General features: G+C 54.1%; 1 protein-coding gene across 1 annotated transcript in view; it reads right to left on the reverse strand.

The window, feature by feature from the left end:
- MEGF6 (multiple EGF like domains 6) overlaps positions 1 to 16,361 on the reverse strand; it is an 87,833-nt gene that overhangs the window by 10,547 nt on the left and 60,925 nt on the right. The window contains exons 7-22 of the mRNA XM_074161457.1: positions 16,188 to 16,310; positions 15,674 to 15,796; positions 13,525 to 13,662; positions 11,771 to 11,893; positions 10,817 to 10,939; positions 9,529 to 9,696; positions 9,144 to 9,275; positions 8,916 to 9,044; positions 7,222 to 7,350; positions 6,920 to 7,054; positions 6,023 to 6,157; positions 3,444 to 3,569; positions 2,359 to 2,490; positions 1,788 to 1,916; positions 1,206 to 1,337; positions 272 to 400 (exon numbers count right to left, since the gene is read on the reverse strand). Coding sequence (XP_074017558.1) covers positions 272 to 400; positions 1,206 to 1,337; positions 1,788 to 1,916; positions 2,359 to 2,490; positions 3,444 to 3,569; positions 6,023 to 6,157; positions 6,920 to 7,054; positions 7,222 to 7,350; positions 8,916 to 9,044; positions 9,144 to 9,275; positions 9,529 to 9,696; positions 10,817 to 10,939; positions 11,771 to 11,893; positions 13,525 to 13,662; positions 15,674 to 15,796; positions 16,188 to 16,310 — 2,106 coding nt within the window. The remainder of the gene's footprint in view (positions 1 to 271; positions 401 to 1,205; positions 1,338 to 1,787; positions 1,917 to 2,358; positions 2,491 to 3,443; positions 3,570 to 6,022; positions 6,158 to 6,919; positions 7,055 to 7,221; positions 7,351 to 8,915; positions 9,045 to 9,143; positions 9,276 to 9,528; positions 9,697 to 10,816; positions 10,940 to 11,770; positions 11,894 to 13,524; positions 13,663 to 15,673; positions 15,797 to 16,187; positions 16,311 to 16,361) is intronic.

Below are 16,361 nucleotides of genomic sequence, written 5' to 3' on the forward strand. Positions count from 1 at the left end.
GGCCACTCTGAGACCCTGTGTGTACACACACGGGTGTGCATTTACTCCTTGTTTACATTTTGTTAGTCTTTTTTTTTTTCCCTGGAACTTTCCCCTTCGGAATTAAAACCAGAGTCATAGAAGCTTGCGGTCATGCGGTTTTCCCCATCACCATCCCGAGGGATTCTCGTTGCTGTAATGGGATGGCAAAGGAGTGCAGACCCTGTGGGCAAGGAGCCCGTGGCCCGTGGTAGCCGCGGCCAGCGCTGGGTGCCCAGGCACAGGGACTCACCGTGCTCGCAGAAGGTTCCTCGCCAGCCCGGGCTGCAGGTACAGGCCCCGCTGACGTGGTCACAGGCAGCCCCGTTGTCACACTGACACTGGTGCCGACAGCTCAGCCCAAACCATCCCTGCGGGCACTCTGGTGAGCAGAAGCAGAGGAGCCTGAGGAGCCTGTCCTGTCCCGCTGTCCCCAGGAGGCTACGCTACGGCAGGAGCTCAGGCTCTGAATGGAAATAACAGTATCTGGCTTTTTTATAATGACTAGTGGGCTCTACCCTGCCCCTTACAGAGGTGTACCCATGTCACCAACCACCCTCAGGAGAGGACTGGGCTGGCAACGTCACAGGCAGGGCATGGAGATTCAACCAAGAAGACCTGATGGAGAAATCTGCACCCCACCTCCCTCCGCTCCCTTTACAGGGAGAAGGCTCCTGGCTGGAAAACAAATCTGCATCCTTTGGCTGGGCTTATATGTGAGCAGAGCAGCCGGGGGCAGCACAGAATCAGAACGGTTTGGGTTGGAAGGGACCTTACAGCCCTCCCAGTGCCATCCCCTGCCCTGGGCAGGGACACCTCCCACCAGACCAGGTTGCTCCAAGCCCCCTCCAACCTGGCCTTGAACCCCTCCAGGGATGGGGCAGCCACAGCTTCTCTGGGCAACCTGGGCCAGGCTCTCACCACCCTCACACCAAAGAAGTTCTTCCCCACATCTCATCTTAATTTCCCCTCTTTCAGTGTCAAACCCTTCCTCCTCCTCCTGTGGCTCCCCTCCCTGACCCAGAGTCCCTCCCCATCTCTCCTGGAGCCCCTTGAGGGACTGGAAGGGGCTCTAAGGTCTCCCCGGAGCCTTCTCTTCTCCAGGCTGAACCCCCCCAACTCTTTTTCTCAGCCTGTCCTCCCAGCAGAGGGGCTCCAGCCTTGGGAGCACCGAGACCAGCACTCACTCCTCTCGCAGCGGCCGCCGCTGTACCCAGCCTGGCAGACGCACTGCCCTGTCTCCGGGCTGCAGCTCCCGTCGCCGTTGCTGCAGTTGCAGGCGTGAGCGCAGTCGGGGCCCCAGCGCCCGGCGTCACAGGCTGAAACACAGCAGGGGGATGGACCCTCAGAGGCTCCCCTTGCCCAGCTTCGCCGGCGAGCATCTTTGCTCGCCGGCGAAGCTGGGCAAGGGGAGCCTCTGAGCACTGTGTGGGCACTGCGCTGCCTTCTCCTCCGGGTGTTACTCCCGTGGATTACAGCCGCTCCCTCGGGCAGGGGGACAAACACGGCTCTCGGTCCCCAGAAAACCCAGCGGGGCAGCGAGAGCGGGTGCTACGTTAGCACATAATTGGTGAGAACTCATTCTGCAAGCGAGCCCAGTGCAGAAAAGCAAGCGGCACCCGGTGGCGCTGGCAGGACAGAGCGGAGAAACCTGAAGGGTTCCAGGTTTTTCCGGCAGAGGCACGGCACGAAGATGACAACGTGGCAAAACACAGCACAGCTCTGCACGGGCCAGCGACTTTCAGGAGCGAAGGGTGACAATACAATACCTCTCTGGCAGTTGTAGCCCGTCCAGCCTGGCGGGCAGCTGCACGTCCCCGTCACAGGATGGCAATGTCCGTCGTTCCCGCAGCTGCAGCTCAGCTGGCAGTCGGGGCCGAACCATCCGGGGGGACACACTGCCAACGGGGGACACGGACTAACTGCAAAGGCTGCCCCAACACCGCGGCAAGGGCTCCCCTCCCTCCTGCCAGACCCAAGGGGTGCCGCAGGGTGCTTCTGCAGAGCCACCACGGGCATCGATGCTCCTCAGCCGAGTGTGGCCGCTCAGTTCTGGGCTGAGGAGGTCGAGGAACTTAGGGTCTTATCTCCCTTTCTGCTGATGGAAAAGCTACCGCTGAAGACAGGACTAGAGGGATGTCAACCCAGCCCGTGTCCCCCACTGTGAGGCAGCGGCACCGTGCACAGCGCTAAGCCCGGCTCTGATGAGTGCCGTGGTGCGTGGTCAGTACCTGGATGCTCTGCTCGCTACAGCAGGTTCTCCAGGTGCACAGAAAAACCCCTCATCCCAGCTGGAGATGGCCGTGCAGGTGTGAGGGACCCGGGGACAGGAGCACTCACCGTCCTGGCAGCGAGGGCCGGTGTAGCCGGGGGGACACAGGCAGGTCCCGGTGGCCGGGTGGCAGCTGGCGTTGTTGGCACACTCGGGACAGATCTCCTGGCAGCCCAGTCCCCAGAGACCGTCAGGGCAAGCTGGGGCAGAGAGAGAGGACACACAGGCATCGGGATCACCGCCGAGGGAGCAAGAAGGAAATCTCTATTTTCTAGTGCACGGTGATGGGCCCCCCCCTTTCTCCTCCACGTCCATGCAAAACACGGACTTTTGTTTGGCAACACGTGGCTACGAGCAAGGACAACATTGCCTTGTTTGTTTTACAAACAGCCTGTGAGCCCTGGTAAGTGCTATTCTGGTCTCACTCCAGTACTTCCATGTCAATTTTGGATTCGCATCTACTCGTGGGGAGCTACAGGGGCTCCTCGTGAGGAAATGGTGCTGCTGGCAAAGGGTCTCCGCCGCTGCGGTCCCACCACCGCACAGCACGTTAGTCAGCGCTCCCAGCTCTGCCCTGAGTTGCAAAGGAGAAGCAAAAGGCAACGAACTGAGCAAAGTGGGGCAGGAATCCTTGTTTAAGTGCTCCAGGGCCTGGAAAAAAGTCAGCTCAAGATGTACGGTAAGCACTGTGCATGTGTGGTTTTATTGCTCACTCAAACTATTAGGAGCAGGACATCTACATAAGACTAATATCTCCCAGCTGCTGGAATACTGTATAATCATGTAAAAGCTTTTAATTTAGGATTCTCTGGGTTTCCAGCAGTTAAAGAGTAATATGGTGAAGGCAATTAAAAATACCCATCAGTAAAGAAAGACTTCTTTCCTACCTTAAGGACTGCAACAACTGGAAATATCTTCATCGTTTTTATTGCCTATGTTTACTTGTACTTCACTCAGCTTCAACGCCAGGGCTAAGCCAGCCCAGGCTATTGTTTAAGACTTACCATCAAAAGCTGCATTTTTTTCTAATTTTCCATGAAGATGATCCTAAATTGCACTAGATGGTTTTTTTAACCTGATTTTAGCAAAAGAAAAAGAACAGCCGTACGCCTAACTCCCTACCTCGGCGCATGTGCTGCTGTTGCCTCCTCACCTTGGCCGCAGTCGTGTCCGGTCCGGCCGGGGGGGCAGAGGCACTGCCCCGAGGTCCGGTCGCAGGGCGCTCCCCCGCAGGGGCAGGACCCCCGGCAGCCCGCCCCGAACGTCCCCTCCGGGCACTCTGCGGAGAAAACAGCCCTGTGAAAACTGCCCCCTCCTCAGGTGCCTTTCCCAAGCGGGTATTATCCACCCGACCCCGCACTCCAAGGAGCTTCCAGCTCTGGGAGGAGAAGTATGCTGCAGAAGAAGGACCGCACTCACGGGTCTGGATGCGACCGCTCGGTTTACCCCCATCTGAAACCTTCAGCATTTAGGGGCTGACCTGCTGGAGAGCAGCTCTGCAGAGAGAGACCTGGGAGTCCTGGTGGACAACAAGTTGCCCAGGAGCCACCAATGTGCCCTTGTGGCCTGGGCAGCATTAAAAAGAGCATGGCCAGCAGGTCAAGGGAGGTCATCCTCCCCCTCCGCTCTGCCTGCGTCCAGTTCTGGGCCCCCCTGGCAGGGCTGTGCCCCAGCAGCACCGCGGTGGGAAAGGTGGGCTTTGGCTCTGCTGCTGGGACACAGGGCTCATCCCACGGGCAGTGGCCTGAGCCACCCTGCTCTCTCTGTGCTGGGGTGCAGAACAGCGGGTTCACGGCCCCCAGACCCATACCATCCCTTGACTTCTAGAAGATGTTCTGGGGGCTTTTGACCACCCTGGCTGGATGCCTCTGGAATCTGGAAGCCAGGCTATTACGGAGCAGCAAGGTTTGCAGCAGGTACATTGACGTTAAGCAATAAAGAAGGAGCATCCTCATCCTTTCCCCCCCCTCTGCCCTGAATGCCCAGGTGGCACTGCTGGTACCAGAGAGCTCCCTTTGCTCTTTGTACCCCGTGACACAACTTAGCAATAGCTAATTATGCGCTGACTGAGGGCCTCAGACCCACAGACCCTTAAATCCTACTTGAGACCCCCGGAAGAGCTCCACGCTTGCAGACTTTTTTGTTCACTTGAAGCCAATGCTCCGTAAGGCTTCGGCAGAGGCAGGCACACCCGCGTCCACAAATCAGGGAGGAAAAGCACACCAGCGCGCAGATTTCAAGTGACACAGTGGAGTTTTTGTTATTCCCCCTCTTTGCTAATTGATGGCAGATGTTTGTCTTCACCCTTTAATAATTTCCAGATCCGAACAACAGCCAAGAGCCTACTATTTCTATACAAATATTTGTGTTATTTCCTGTGACTCCCCCCTACAGGCTTAAGCTCCTTTCTTATTCTTTTTAAAAATACCCCGACGGAGGGTGCCCAGCCCGCCCAGGCGCCGCGTGGCTCTGGAGGCAGCCGTGTCCCGGCGCCCGGGGGGGCCTGGGGGGCTGCGGGACCCCTGCGAGGGGCACGAGCCCTGCAAAAGCTGCTTGTCCCACTCCTCCTAACGCCCCTTAGCTCTGCCAGCCCTTGCTCGCGCTGGAACTTGGTGTGGCCGTCTGCAGCTCTTGTTCTGACCGACGCACCGGCTATGTGCTATCCGTTGTGGTGCAAGATAATGGTGTCCTAGCAGCTTAATGAGGTTAATAGCTATAGCCGCTGGGTTGGGTGTGGGTGGGGAGCTTGGTTAAACAGGACTTAGTGCAGAAACTCCCGGGATGCCTGAATGAAAACTCAGATGCTGACCCCTGCAAGCCTCTTACTGCCTTCTTTTCATGCAGTGTGTCTTCAAGTGTGGACTTCAAGAGTTCAACTCTTTGCCTTTTCTGTTGGATCTGACCAGTTGAAGTGTGGCTCAGAAGGAGACAACCTCCCAGGAGGAGGAGGAGGAGGTTGGCTCTTCAAGCCTTGATCAGCTCTGAGGTGGGCAGAACTGTGTTCATATTTTGTAATCATCACCTCATGCCAATGACTCACTGCCGTTAGGTTCACTCAAAACACCTTTGTTTGAAGAAAGTCAAGCTCTCTGACACCCCAACCATCCCCCAGGATCTTGAGTGCCCTCAGAGCTGGAGTCGCACTGCACACACAGAGCCGTGCAGTAGTTACCACACTGTCAACTGGCCCTTTATGGGATGAGCAGAAAACTCCTCTAGGAGGTTCATACAGAGGCAAGAGTTTAAATCCTAATGTAAATGAAATATAACATTTTCTTTTCCACTTGAAGGTTCAATACGGAATAGAGAATAGAGCGGAAAATACGATACCGTTCTGCAGGGCACTGATTGCCTGGAAGTAAAAAGACATCAAAGGGGGAGGAAAGATAACTAGGTATCTATCACCTTCACCTACCAAAGCAAAGATGCCCAAGCGGTGGGATAAAGTCAGACCTTGTTCTCCTTTTTCTGAATAAGCCTCATTATGCCTGAGAAATCCTTCTTTCTGCTTTAAAGCGACTGCAGGGCTTTACACAGACCTGCGAACGGCAGCTCCTGTGTCCTCTAAAGCCACCGCAGCTTCCTACTCCTTAGACCAACCGCAGCGGGCGAGGGGCTCTGAGGGGAATTGTGGAGGTCCTTTCATGTTGTTTTGTGCAGAAGAAGGTTATATGTGTGAGGAAGGTGAGTTTAGAGCAGGGTTAGGGTGTCCCCGCAGGGCCCCTGCCTTACCTTGGTCGCAGCTCTCCCCGTGGTAGCCCGGGGGACACTCTTTCCAGCACTCTCCGGTGACATGGTCACAAGACACTTCTGGAGGGCAGCTACACTTCTTCTTGCAGCCATCCCCATAATAGCCAGGGTCACAGCCTGTTAACAGTCAGAATTAAAAAGAAAGAACATCTGGCATTACTCGATGGACCCTGGGAGAGCAGGCAGCCCCAGCTCGCAGCGCTGGGCACCCACCAACACCCTCCCCAGCCCACGGCTGGGCACTCCGGCTGGACGAGGACCACTGTCCACATCTATGGGCATTCCCACCCGGCTGTGTAGGGTCTGCGTGTTAATTTAATGTGACTGAGTCTGACGGCAATGTTTGTTTCCCAATCTAAATAACAAGAGCTAAGATAGTCTTAGGAGGGCGAAAAGCTGAGCTTTTCTCTAAGAAAAAGAGTTGGGGGGGGTCAGCCTGGAGAAGAGAAGGCTCCGGGGAGACCTTAGAGCCCCTTCCAGTCGCTGAAGGGGCTCCAGGGAAGCTGGGGAGGGACTCTGGATCAGGGAGGGGAGCCATAGGAGGAGGGGGAAGGGTTTGACACTGAAAGAGGGGAGATGGAGATGAGATGTGGGGAAGAACTTCTTTGCTGTGAGGGTGGTGAGAGCCTGGCCCAGGTTGCCCAGAGAAGCTGTGGCTGCCCCATCCCTGGAGGGGTTCAAGGCCAGGTTGGAGGGGGCTTGGAGCAACCTGTTCTGGTGGGAGGTGTCCCTGCCCAGGGCAGGGGATGGCACTGGGGGGGGCTTTAAGGTCCCTTCCAACCCAAACCATTCTGTGATTCTACAAAACGAGTCAGGGGGAAAGAGGCTGCGGGAGGAGAAAGGGGGGTGCTCCATGGATGCTGCTTCTTGGCGACTCACGGGTCTCGCAGCGCTTGCCGCGGAAGCCGGGTTTGCAGCGGCAGGAGCCGTCCCTCCTGTCGCAATCCTGCGTGTTCTGCTGCTGGCAGCGGCACTCCTCCGAGCAGCCGGGGCCAAACACCCACTTGGGGCAAACTGGAAGCAGAGGGAAAGAGCCGGTCAGTGACCCACGAGGCCAGGTGACACAGGGCACGGGACAGAAACTCTGCCACCCAGCGCTGGCCCTTCCCAGGGGTGGGACCTGGAAAGGCTGTAATCTAGGAATAACATATATCTCATGGAAAAGCTGAGGACGAACATACCCAAATGGCAGTACCGTCCGTACAAGCCAGGATCGCAGAGACAGGCTCCGTAAATCCGATGGCAACGACCCCGGTTGGCACAGTTGCACTTTTTCCTGCATTGTTTCCCAAAAAATCCTTTGGGGCACCCTAGTAAATAGAGAGAGATTTTCTGGGAAGATGAGCCAGTCTCAGCCTGTCATTTTGTCTCCAGCAGACCACAGGAAAACCATACCGAACCCAAAGCTGTACCACACCAGCAATGAACCCAGGCAAAGTGCATTTCTCTCGCTGCCACTCGCCAGCCCCGAGGGCACCCATCGGCTCCGCACCCCGATCGGTGACACTGGGCGAGGGATCTACCCTGCAGGGCTCTGGGAAGGAGAAAGTAATGCACGGGGATGTTCCTATCGATGAACAACATTGATATTTGCACTATTAAGAGAATAAAATTATTGTTCTTTCTCCGTTATGCTAAAGATCTCAGCATTAGAAGCACATGGCAGACAGGCTGTGTCAGCAGGCGGCTCCGGCCAGCATCTGTCCGGGCAGCACGTGCCTCCTCCCGTACGACAGGAACAGCAGAGAGTTTAAGTAGAGGAAATGCCACCCTGGGACAACAGATCAGTTCTTCATTGTTTATTTTAATCTTACCTTCCTGTTTTTTTCTCTGTACCCCTCAATCACCTCCTTCCTACAGAAAGAAAAGGTTGGGGTATCTCTTGTTGCATTCATTTACATTCTGATCCGGTCTCAGTAATAGCTCCCAGATGCTCCTAACCATTTGTCTGAAGTCATTTTGTCTGAATCTCTTATTGTCTCACTCCTGTGTTTTTAGATTATGTCCCCCAGATTTTAACTCTTTATGGGAACAAATACCTACCAACAAGCGACACCTCCTTTAGCAGTACTTTGGGTAACTGCTGTTGTCACAACTTCTCAATGCTTTGTTTTTTCTTCAGTGGACAATACCTCCACGGCTCTGTAAATTTACCATTGAATATCCATTTTTGACATTCTTTTCTGTGTCTGCCACTGAATGTCCAGTGAAATACAGACGGGTGCCCATGTCACTGCTGAGCAGGAAACGGGGACCGCAACGGTCTTCCAGTGCAAAGACAAGGCATTCTACCTGCAGCACTGTTTCATGGGTGAAGAATCCCCTTTACCATTTTTTCCCTATTAAAACGACATTTTTCCAAGCAAGACCAGGTGACCCACCGAGTCAGACAGAGCAGGGATGTATTAGAGGCACTCACACTGTGATGGGGCAACAAAAGGGTTGAAAGACGCTCTCAGTGCCCAGCTGCAAAGGGAGCAGTGTAAGATATTCTGTGGAAAACATTTTAAGGCTTCCGAGGAGCACAACTGGAACATCAAGGAGTGGCATCAGAGATGGCTGTAATAGCCATTTATCAAATTATGGCAAATGCTCTACTAACACATTGAGAGAAACAGAGAGGAGCCACTTTTGCAGGCTGGGGAGCATCACTCGCAACTCGCTGTGGCTCTTCCCTTGCAGGAAAACGTTTTGGGGAGCAAAGGAAAGTGCAAGGGAGGCCCCAGCGTTGTGTGCCCGATGCCAGGGCCCCGCAGAGATGCCATCCTGCCTTTTTGCAGTGCGGTGAGACATCCCACCGCCCACCCAGGGCCATGGGGAGAGGGATGGGGATCGCCCCCAGCACCGAGCGGGCGATGGAGAGCCGGGGGCTTACCGTCCTGGCAGAGCTCGCCGGCTACCCCGGGCGGGCAGCGGCAGGTGCCGGTGGCGGGGTCGCAGGTGCCACCGTTCTGGCAGCGACAGGCCATGCTGCAGTTCCTGCCGAAGGTGCCGTCTGGGCAAGCTGGGGCGAGAGGGAGAGGCGAGGGTCAGCCGGCTGCCGCGGCCCCCCGGCATCCCACAGCCGGGGGGGAGAGGAGCTCATCCCATCGGCATCACTCACTCTGGTTGCAGAGGAGGCCGGTCCAGCCCGCAGGACAGTCGCAGCCGGTCCCCTCCGCCGTGCAGGTGCCCCCATTCTGGCAGTCCTCGCAGGTCAGGCTGCAGTCGGGGCCGAAGGTGTGCTCCAGGCAGACTGCAAGGAGAGGCACCGCCGCTGAAAACCCTTCCCGGAGATGCATCACGGCATCTTGGGCAGAGAAACCCCCCCACGCGCAGGCTGCGGCAAAGCTAAATGCGTCTGTGCTGTAGCACAGCTCCCGTGTACACAGAAAAGGCACTCGACAACTCTTGTTGCTCACCAAACACAAATAAACCCAGCACACATGATTAATTCTGAAGAATTCCAAGCAAAGTACGCCATTTACCAGCGCTGCAAAAATGCCCACCAAATTTTTCGGAAAGTGTGTGCTCCCCTCTTGCTTCCATCTCTTCCTCCTCCTCCTCGTAGTCGTCGTTGAAGAGCTGGGTGAACTCATCTCGCAGGATTGCGACGTGAGGGATGGGGCGGATCACGGGGCGCTGAGCATCCAGAGCTTCCACAGGGTCCTCTATAGCTGGGGAAGAGGTCACGGAGATGGCAACGTCAGAGTGGGAAAAGAGACAAGATCTCCAAGAGGTGAGCAGCAGAACAGAACCTCTGTAATAAGAAAGGGACACCCGCAATACCTGTAACAGGGTTGGTGCATCTGACCTGGCACGGTTTGCACCACCCATCGCTCTCTATACTGACACCTCTAAAACTTTTGCAACTTGTTTTCTTGTTTGTTTTGGCCAGAATGGGCACAGGCTGGCTAAGTGACTTCCAAATCTATGGGAGAACCTTTGATCCTAACCTGGACAGACAGCTCGGGCTTCTCAGGCCGCTGAGCTCGCACTCCCCCCATTCCCTTTGCTGTTTTTCTGACCAGAGCCACTCAGCTTCTTTGCCTTTTCTGGCGAGTTAATTCTTTTCTGGAAAATTAAACCGTCTAACAAAATTAGGTGACGGGTTTCAGCTCGGTTCTCCTTTTGGAAAGAGGATCTGTCAGGTAGAGCCACAGGTTCCCTTCCCTTCCCTTGCAGGGCAGGCAGGGGTTAAACGCCAGGCAATCACGGCAGGAACAGACACACTTGGGAGCAGGGGCTGCAGACCTATAAAAGCCACCAGCTGGAGGGGGGCTCAGGCATTTTGCCAGAGCAAGGAGGTATCGAGTGCTGCTCTGCTGGGTCCAGACCTCAGAAAGCCTTCCCGGGGACTGGGCGATGCTGCGGGGGCCGGTAGATGAAGCGAGTGGGGTGTTGGCCGCCCTAAAAGCGAGTAAGGTGGGTAATAGTGTGTTTGGTGGAGGGATAAAGACACTACTGCTTTAAAAAAAAAAATAAATCCATTATTTCTTATAAGGAAAAACTGTAGGGGCTGGTGACTGTGGAAAGGGTTTTAGTTCTTTGGTTAATGTGGAGTCATCGCTGCAGACTACTGTAAGTGCAGCTGTGCCAAAATCCCCTACTTCTCCTTGGAAAGGCTGGGATAGGACTGGTCCTTCCCACGGGTGCTGAGAGTCATTCCCACTGTTAAGAGTAGTAATTGCTGTGGAAAAGGGGGTGTGTGGGGCTAGTGGGCTGTGGCCTGTGCTGGCCCTGGCTCTGCTGGGGGCAGCCCCCCTCACCCCCACAGTGCACAGAGGATGCACTTACAGACGCAGCTCCTTCGGTCTTCATCCAGCTTGTACCCGATCTCGCAGCTGCACTGGAAAGACCCCAGCTGGTTCTGGCACGTGTGTTCGCATCCACCCTCGTGGGAAGAGCACTCATCCACGTCTGAAAAACACAGGATGCTCCAGCATCAGGGGAGCTGGCCCTCGGTACAGGACAGGGGGGCAGATACACTTCTGTCCCCAGAGCAGCGAGGAGGCTGATGGCATCCTCCCTGGGAGCTGTGTGAAGCCATCCAGCTCCAAAAATTGAGTGAGACTCCCCAAGGGGTTCAGGGAGCCCTGGGTTTCAAAATACCGGGTGCTGGGTTTCAGCTCCCATCCCTCACTAACTGTGTAGAAACAGGAGGGTAAGCCTGGGGTTTCACCTGGGAAATGGTATGGGAGAGCTCCGGTAGTGAAAACAACTCCTGAGGAGGGAAAAAGCCCCAAATTCTTTATGCTGAGAAGGCGATTCTCAGCGAGCTGACAGAAAACTGGTGTAAGCTGGGAGAAGCTGGATGAAACGCCTGGCTGTTTGCAACCAGGTAGGACAATTTCTTATTCTCTTTACCGAAAGCTTCTGTTAGTCACTGTCTTGGCTGTATTTTACACAGACACTTTTATTTGCCTATATCTCTTGGGTGAAAATGATGGGCAATGTTGACCTCTGGGCTTGAACATACAATGATTTCTATACATTGAGTCAGGCCTGGAGCGACACACTTTGAGAGATCCTGATTGGAATTCAGTGTGTTCAAAAGCCCCCTTGGCTACTCTCCAGTTGTGCTGGGCTAGTGCACGGGTTAGAACAGCCGAGCTGCCTTAACAGAAAGCAAACTGAGGAGGCTGACAAAATACAGGAAGCCAGAATCGGAGGGACCCATTCCGTGTGTGTCTCCTGCCGTGCTGCAAGGCTGCTTTGCTTGCGGGGGTCCCGAGGGATGTTTCTGCTCACCATCACACCCACAGCCGTCCGCGCTCAGCCTGTATCCCGCGTAGCAGGCACACTCGTAGCCTCCAGGGTAGTTGTAACAGTCTTGCTGACAGCAGTGAGAGCCACTGTCGCACTCATTGATATCTAAATAAAAAACAAAGGGCACGGGATATTAATACACATCTGGCTTCGGCAGCGGTGACAGTACTTGTTACAATTGCTCCGTGACTAGTTCTGGTAAGATTTTACTGCTCTGACTGCCAAATGCTGAGCTAGTGTCCTTGTTTTCCTCTGAAATAAGGGGCTCTATGTCAACAGATCATCCTTGGCAATGTGTTCCCCAGCCAAGGGAGGGATCCGGAATCCGACAGGCCCGTGGGAAGTTAACCATGATTTTCAGTTTGAGATTGTTCTGAGAGAGGTTCTGTGTGATTCCAACTGTAACACTGACTCTTGCTTTTGGATTTGCCCTGTTACCAACACTGATGTCGATGGGTGAGAACTGCATGGTTCCTTCAGGCTGTCTCAGAGTGAGGTCTCCAAAGGATGGACCAAGACAACCTGGAGAAAGCAGAGCTCCTGCAGCTTGAAATTTCAAGCCCCTTCAATTTATGGGACTTCATTTGTTCACTACGAAGTGAATTATCACAGTGCCCATGTAGTGGGGTTTGTGAAGCATCCCCTGCCACCAGAAGAGGCTGGACCAAGGAGGTATCTGGCAGGAAAACAAATCACACTGCTGGGCTACAGAGAGCGTACTGGGCTTTGTAGCGTGCAAAGGAATAATGCTCTTTCAGAGCAGACTTTGGTTCAGGTCCCAGCTTGTCCCCAGTCTGTCTGTTCCTACCAGATGCCCTGGACAGACCTGCTCCTTGACAGCTGCAGGAAGAAGGAAGTGTCACTGAACAAAGAGGAAACAAATTCAAGAATTGTTTCCCGAGTAACGTGAACTGCACCTCCACACTGTGTGGAAATGGGTAAGTACCGGTTTGCATCACTGAACACTGTTACTTCTCGCACGCAACCTCCTGTTTGCTGTTTTTTTAGGTATAAGTGTTTCCAGCTAACCTGCAGGAAGGGCACCCGGATTTCTTACAGCTCCGGGCTGCCTGAGGGATGGGAACAGCCCCCCAGCCTTGGGGTCTGAGCCACAGCCCCGTGGCAAGCACTGGAGCAAACCACAGCCCACACTGGTGTGGGAAACGTCTGGCTGGTGGGTTTCTGACTGGTTATTTGCTGCAAAGGGCTGAGAGTAACGCGGTATGAAGTGCCTGCCTCACCTTTATGGCACTGACACAGCTCAAGGTGTGTTTTTCCCTTTCCTCTTCATTAACACATACTTTATATATCCGGATGGGGCTGAACTACCCTTGGCTCGCGGCTACTGACTCATCCACATCACTCATTGCCTCAAATTACACTGTGAGATAACAGGCAAGACGGTACATCTCCAGCATCGTCCCTTCTAGACACAGGCTTCTATGTATCTGAGATGAGAGTCTCTGTATCTGCCAGTGCCCCCTTAGACCAGCTTCAGCAGGGAAAAATGAACTAGTTCTCAAGTCAGCATTTGCTGTCCACGTTGGTCTCGACTGGAGGCTTGAGGATGTCCTCAAGTGGAGCAATATCTCATCTGCTTCTAATTTGCATCTGTTTCTAGCCTTGTTAACCTGTTTGCAGTGCATACACACATAGCAGGTCACATTCGGAGACCCCCGTTGTTACTTGAGATGTGCTTGTAAAGAACAAGACGTGTACCTTTCCCCTGGCCTTACCAGTGCACGTCTTCTGGTCCTCCTCGAGCCGATAGCCGAAGTTGCAGGTGCAGACGGGCCCAGAGCTGGTGTGGTGGCAGGAATGGGAACAGCCGCCGTTGTTGGCTTCGCAGCTGTTCACAATCTCCATTTCTATCCCTGGAAAAGGCACACTGGTTAGATCCTTCCCTGGGTGCTGTGCACCCACAGCCCCTTCCCGCACGTGCTTTTCTGCGTGCGCAGCCCTGCGAGGAGAGGAGCGATCTGCAGCGGGGAAAGGATGAAAATAGCTGTACACGGAGGCTGCTGCTGGGCTGGGAAGTGATGCATGAAAATAAACCCATGGATCCCAGGCAACGCCCCACGTAGCCTCTGAGGGACCGAGCTGTGGAGCAGGCTCTGGACAATCTCTGAGAGGAACCAGACTGCAGAGAAAACCGCTCCCGTTCCTGACAAGCTGCAGTATCTGCTGCCAACCCAAAGTTGGCTCAGCCTTCCCCAGTACAGAGCTGTTCTGATGCCAGCTAGAAGTGGGAGCAGCGGAATCCAGCGAACGATGGAAACATCCAGATGCCTACAGCTAGAGCCGTTAGTTCCTGACATGTCAAAAATGGTAGGCACAAACATCAATAGCAGCCATATATCTCCTTAGCTTGGCAAAGCTTATGTAAACTTAAGTCTAGTTAATTAAGCTTTCTTAAGCTAAAAGGAACTTGTGCCGTGGAGTTTTGACTCTGTCCTGAACCCCAGGAAAACAATTTCTCCCTTCAAGAACATTTTTGAGCTTTTAGTGTGTTCAGACCCAAGGAGGCTGTGAGAGAAGGGTAGCTTGATGCTTCCCAATGGATCCGGGCATGTCAGAACCAAAAGCTGTGCCACAGTGGAAGACTATCTTCCCGATCTCACAACACAAATATAGTCCCTCTGTCTTTTTCCTTTTCTTATTCATGCAAGAACAACCAGGGTTTTGTATAAAAATGTGTTACAAGGTGCAGGGAGAAACACTTTTCATACAAGGCTACTTAATCCTGTAGTTGGCACCGAAGTAGAGGAATTGTCACTGTTATGGCAATGGGTCCCAACAACTGGAGGAGCCGTGTCAGCACGTGAGTGGGGCTTGTGCTTCCACTGTCCCTGCTGTCAGAAGTGACCCTCCAGGGCTGGCTTCTCTTACCAGGGCCTTACTTGGAAAACCAAGACTTGAGCAGCAATAGAACTAAGCTATTTTTACCTGTGGGGCAGTTATCTGGAGCCACAAAGGGTAATCTTCCCCCCTGCGGTCACAGTGACTGGTGAGGAGGTAGCTAGGATTTATTAGGTGTGGTCCTGGCTTCCTCATCCACTCCCCTGTCAGCCCTGCTGGCCATCACACATCTTCACCCCAGCACCCGAAGGTAAACGTGCAGTTGCACGTGGAACTGAGCTTTGGGATATTTTTTTACAGAATATGCAGAGTGAGATAAACTATGTTCCCAGGAAGAAAGGTGCGCATGTGCTTAGGCTCTTGAATAGAGTGTCATCTGTCTAGTTCCTCGCGTTGCTCTCAGTTTGATGCCTTTCAAGACCATAAATGGGTCTGCAAAGCCTTACCCTCAGACCCTCGGCAGGGTCCCGGTGAGAGTGGCTGTGCAGGTGGAGCATCACCAGCTCCAGTCACACCAGCACTGGGACTGCCAGGCTGGCTCTCAGCTGTGAGGGGGCTGCTAGCACCAGATGCCGATGGCTCGGCTTCGGACTATCCCTGCTGGTGTGTATTAGCTGAAGGAGGATGGCTATCTGGCCATCTATGACAATCTGGCTCATTCCTGCATAATAGTGTTTATTTCTGCTCTTGATGGGAGCAGATGTGATCACTTCACTAGCTCTATTCCTTCCTCAGCCGCACATCTGCAGCCGACTGAACTCATCCAACAAAGTCCCCAAGAGCAGAACTTGGCCTGTTTGGAGCCAAACGGCTCCAAACAAATGGCCTAAACCAGCAAAAGTAGCTTCATGGTAACTTTAAAGATCAGACAAAGTTTTTTATCTTGGTGGGAGAGTGAACGGCGCCAAACCTGCTTGTGAAATTCTTCAAAAAAGCTTGCTGTAACTTGGCCCCACCGAATCCCAGAGGACGGTGCAGAGACACTCGCCTGCGGAAGCCCGAGGAGGGGCTGCTGTCGGTACTCACGGTAGCATTGCTTGCCATCGGCCCCCAGCTCGTAGCCCGGGTTACAGGTACACTTGAAGGAGCCGCGGGTGTTGAGACACTGGTGTGCGCACAGGGCTTGTCCGGTCAGACATTCATTCACGTCTGCAAGAGATGGGCAGTCAATACGCAAAGCAGGTTGAGCCGTAAGCGCTCTTTCAAAGGGACAATTGTTACTATTTCGAAATTCTTCCCTGTTTTCTCGCGCTCTGAATCCTTCCCTGGGGTCCAGTCCAACAAAGAAACAGAGTTAAGAGTTCAAAATGACTGCAGAGCTCCCTAGGAAAGCGGATCACATGGAACCCCGGTGTTGTTCCAGACAACTGGAGCGGGGCTCTTGGATGGACGACAACAGAGCGCTTCCGTGCCACCCCTCCCGAAGGCTCGTGCATCGCCGTTAAATTCACAAGCGCTGATAGTTATTACGACCGAGCACTGCTCCACCCCCGTGAGACAGTTATTTTTCTCCACGAAAGCTTTGCTGGAGGCAGCTCACCTTCACAAGCCTTGCTGTCGGGGGCCAGCCGGTAGCCGGGGTGGCACTCGCAGCGGGCTGTCCCACGCTGGTTGTGGCACCGGTGCATGCAGCCCCCGTTCCTGTCGGCACAGGGGTTCCTCACTGCAGGAAGAAGCAGAGGAGGCAGGCGTGATTCACACCGATCCCAGCTCT

This window comes from Numenius arquata, chromosome 20 (genome assembly GCF_964106895.1).
Source record: "Numenius arquata chromosome 20, bNumArq3.hap1.1, whole genome shotgun sequence".
NCBI lineage: Eukaryota > Metazoa > Chordata > Aves > Charadriiformes > Scolopacidae > Numenius > Numenius arquata.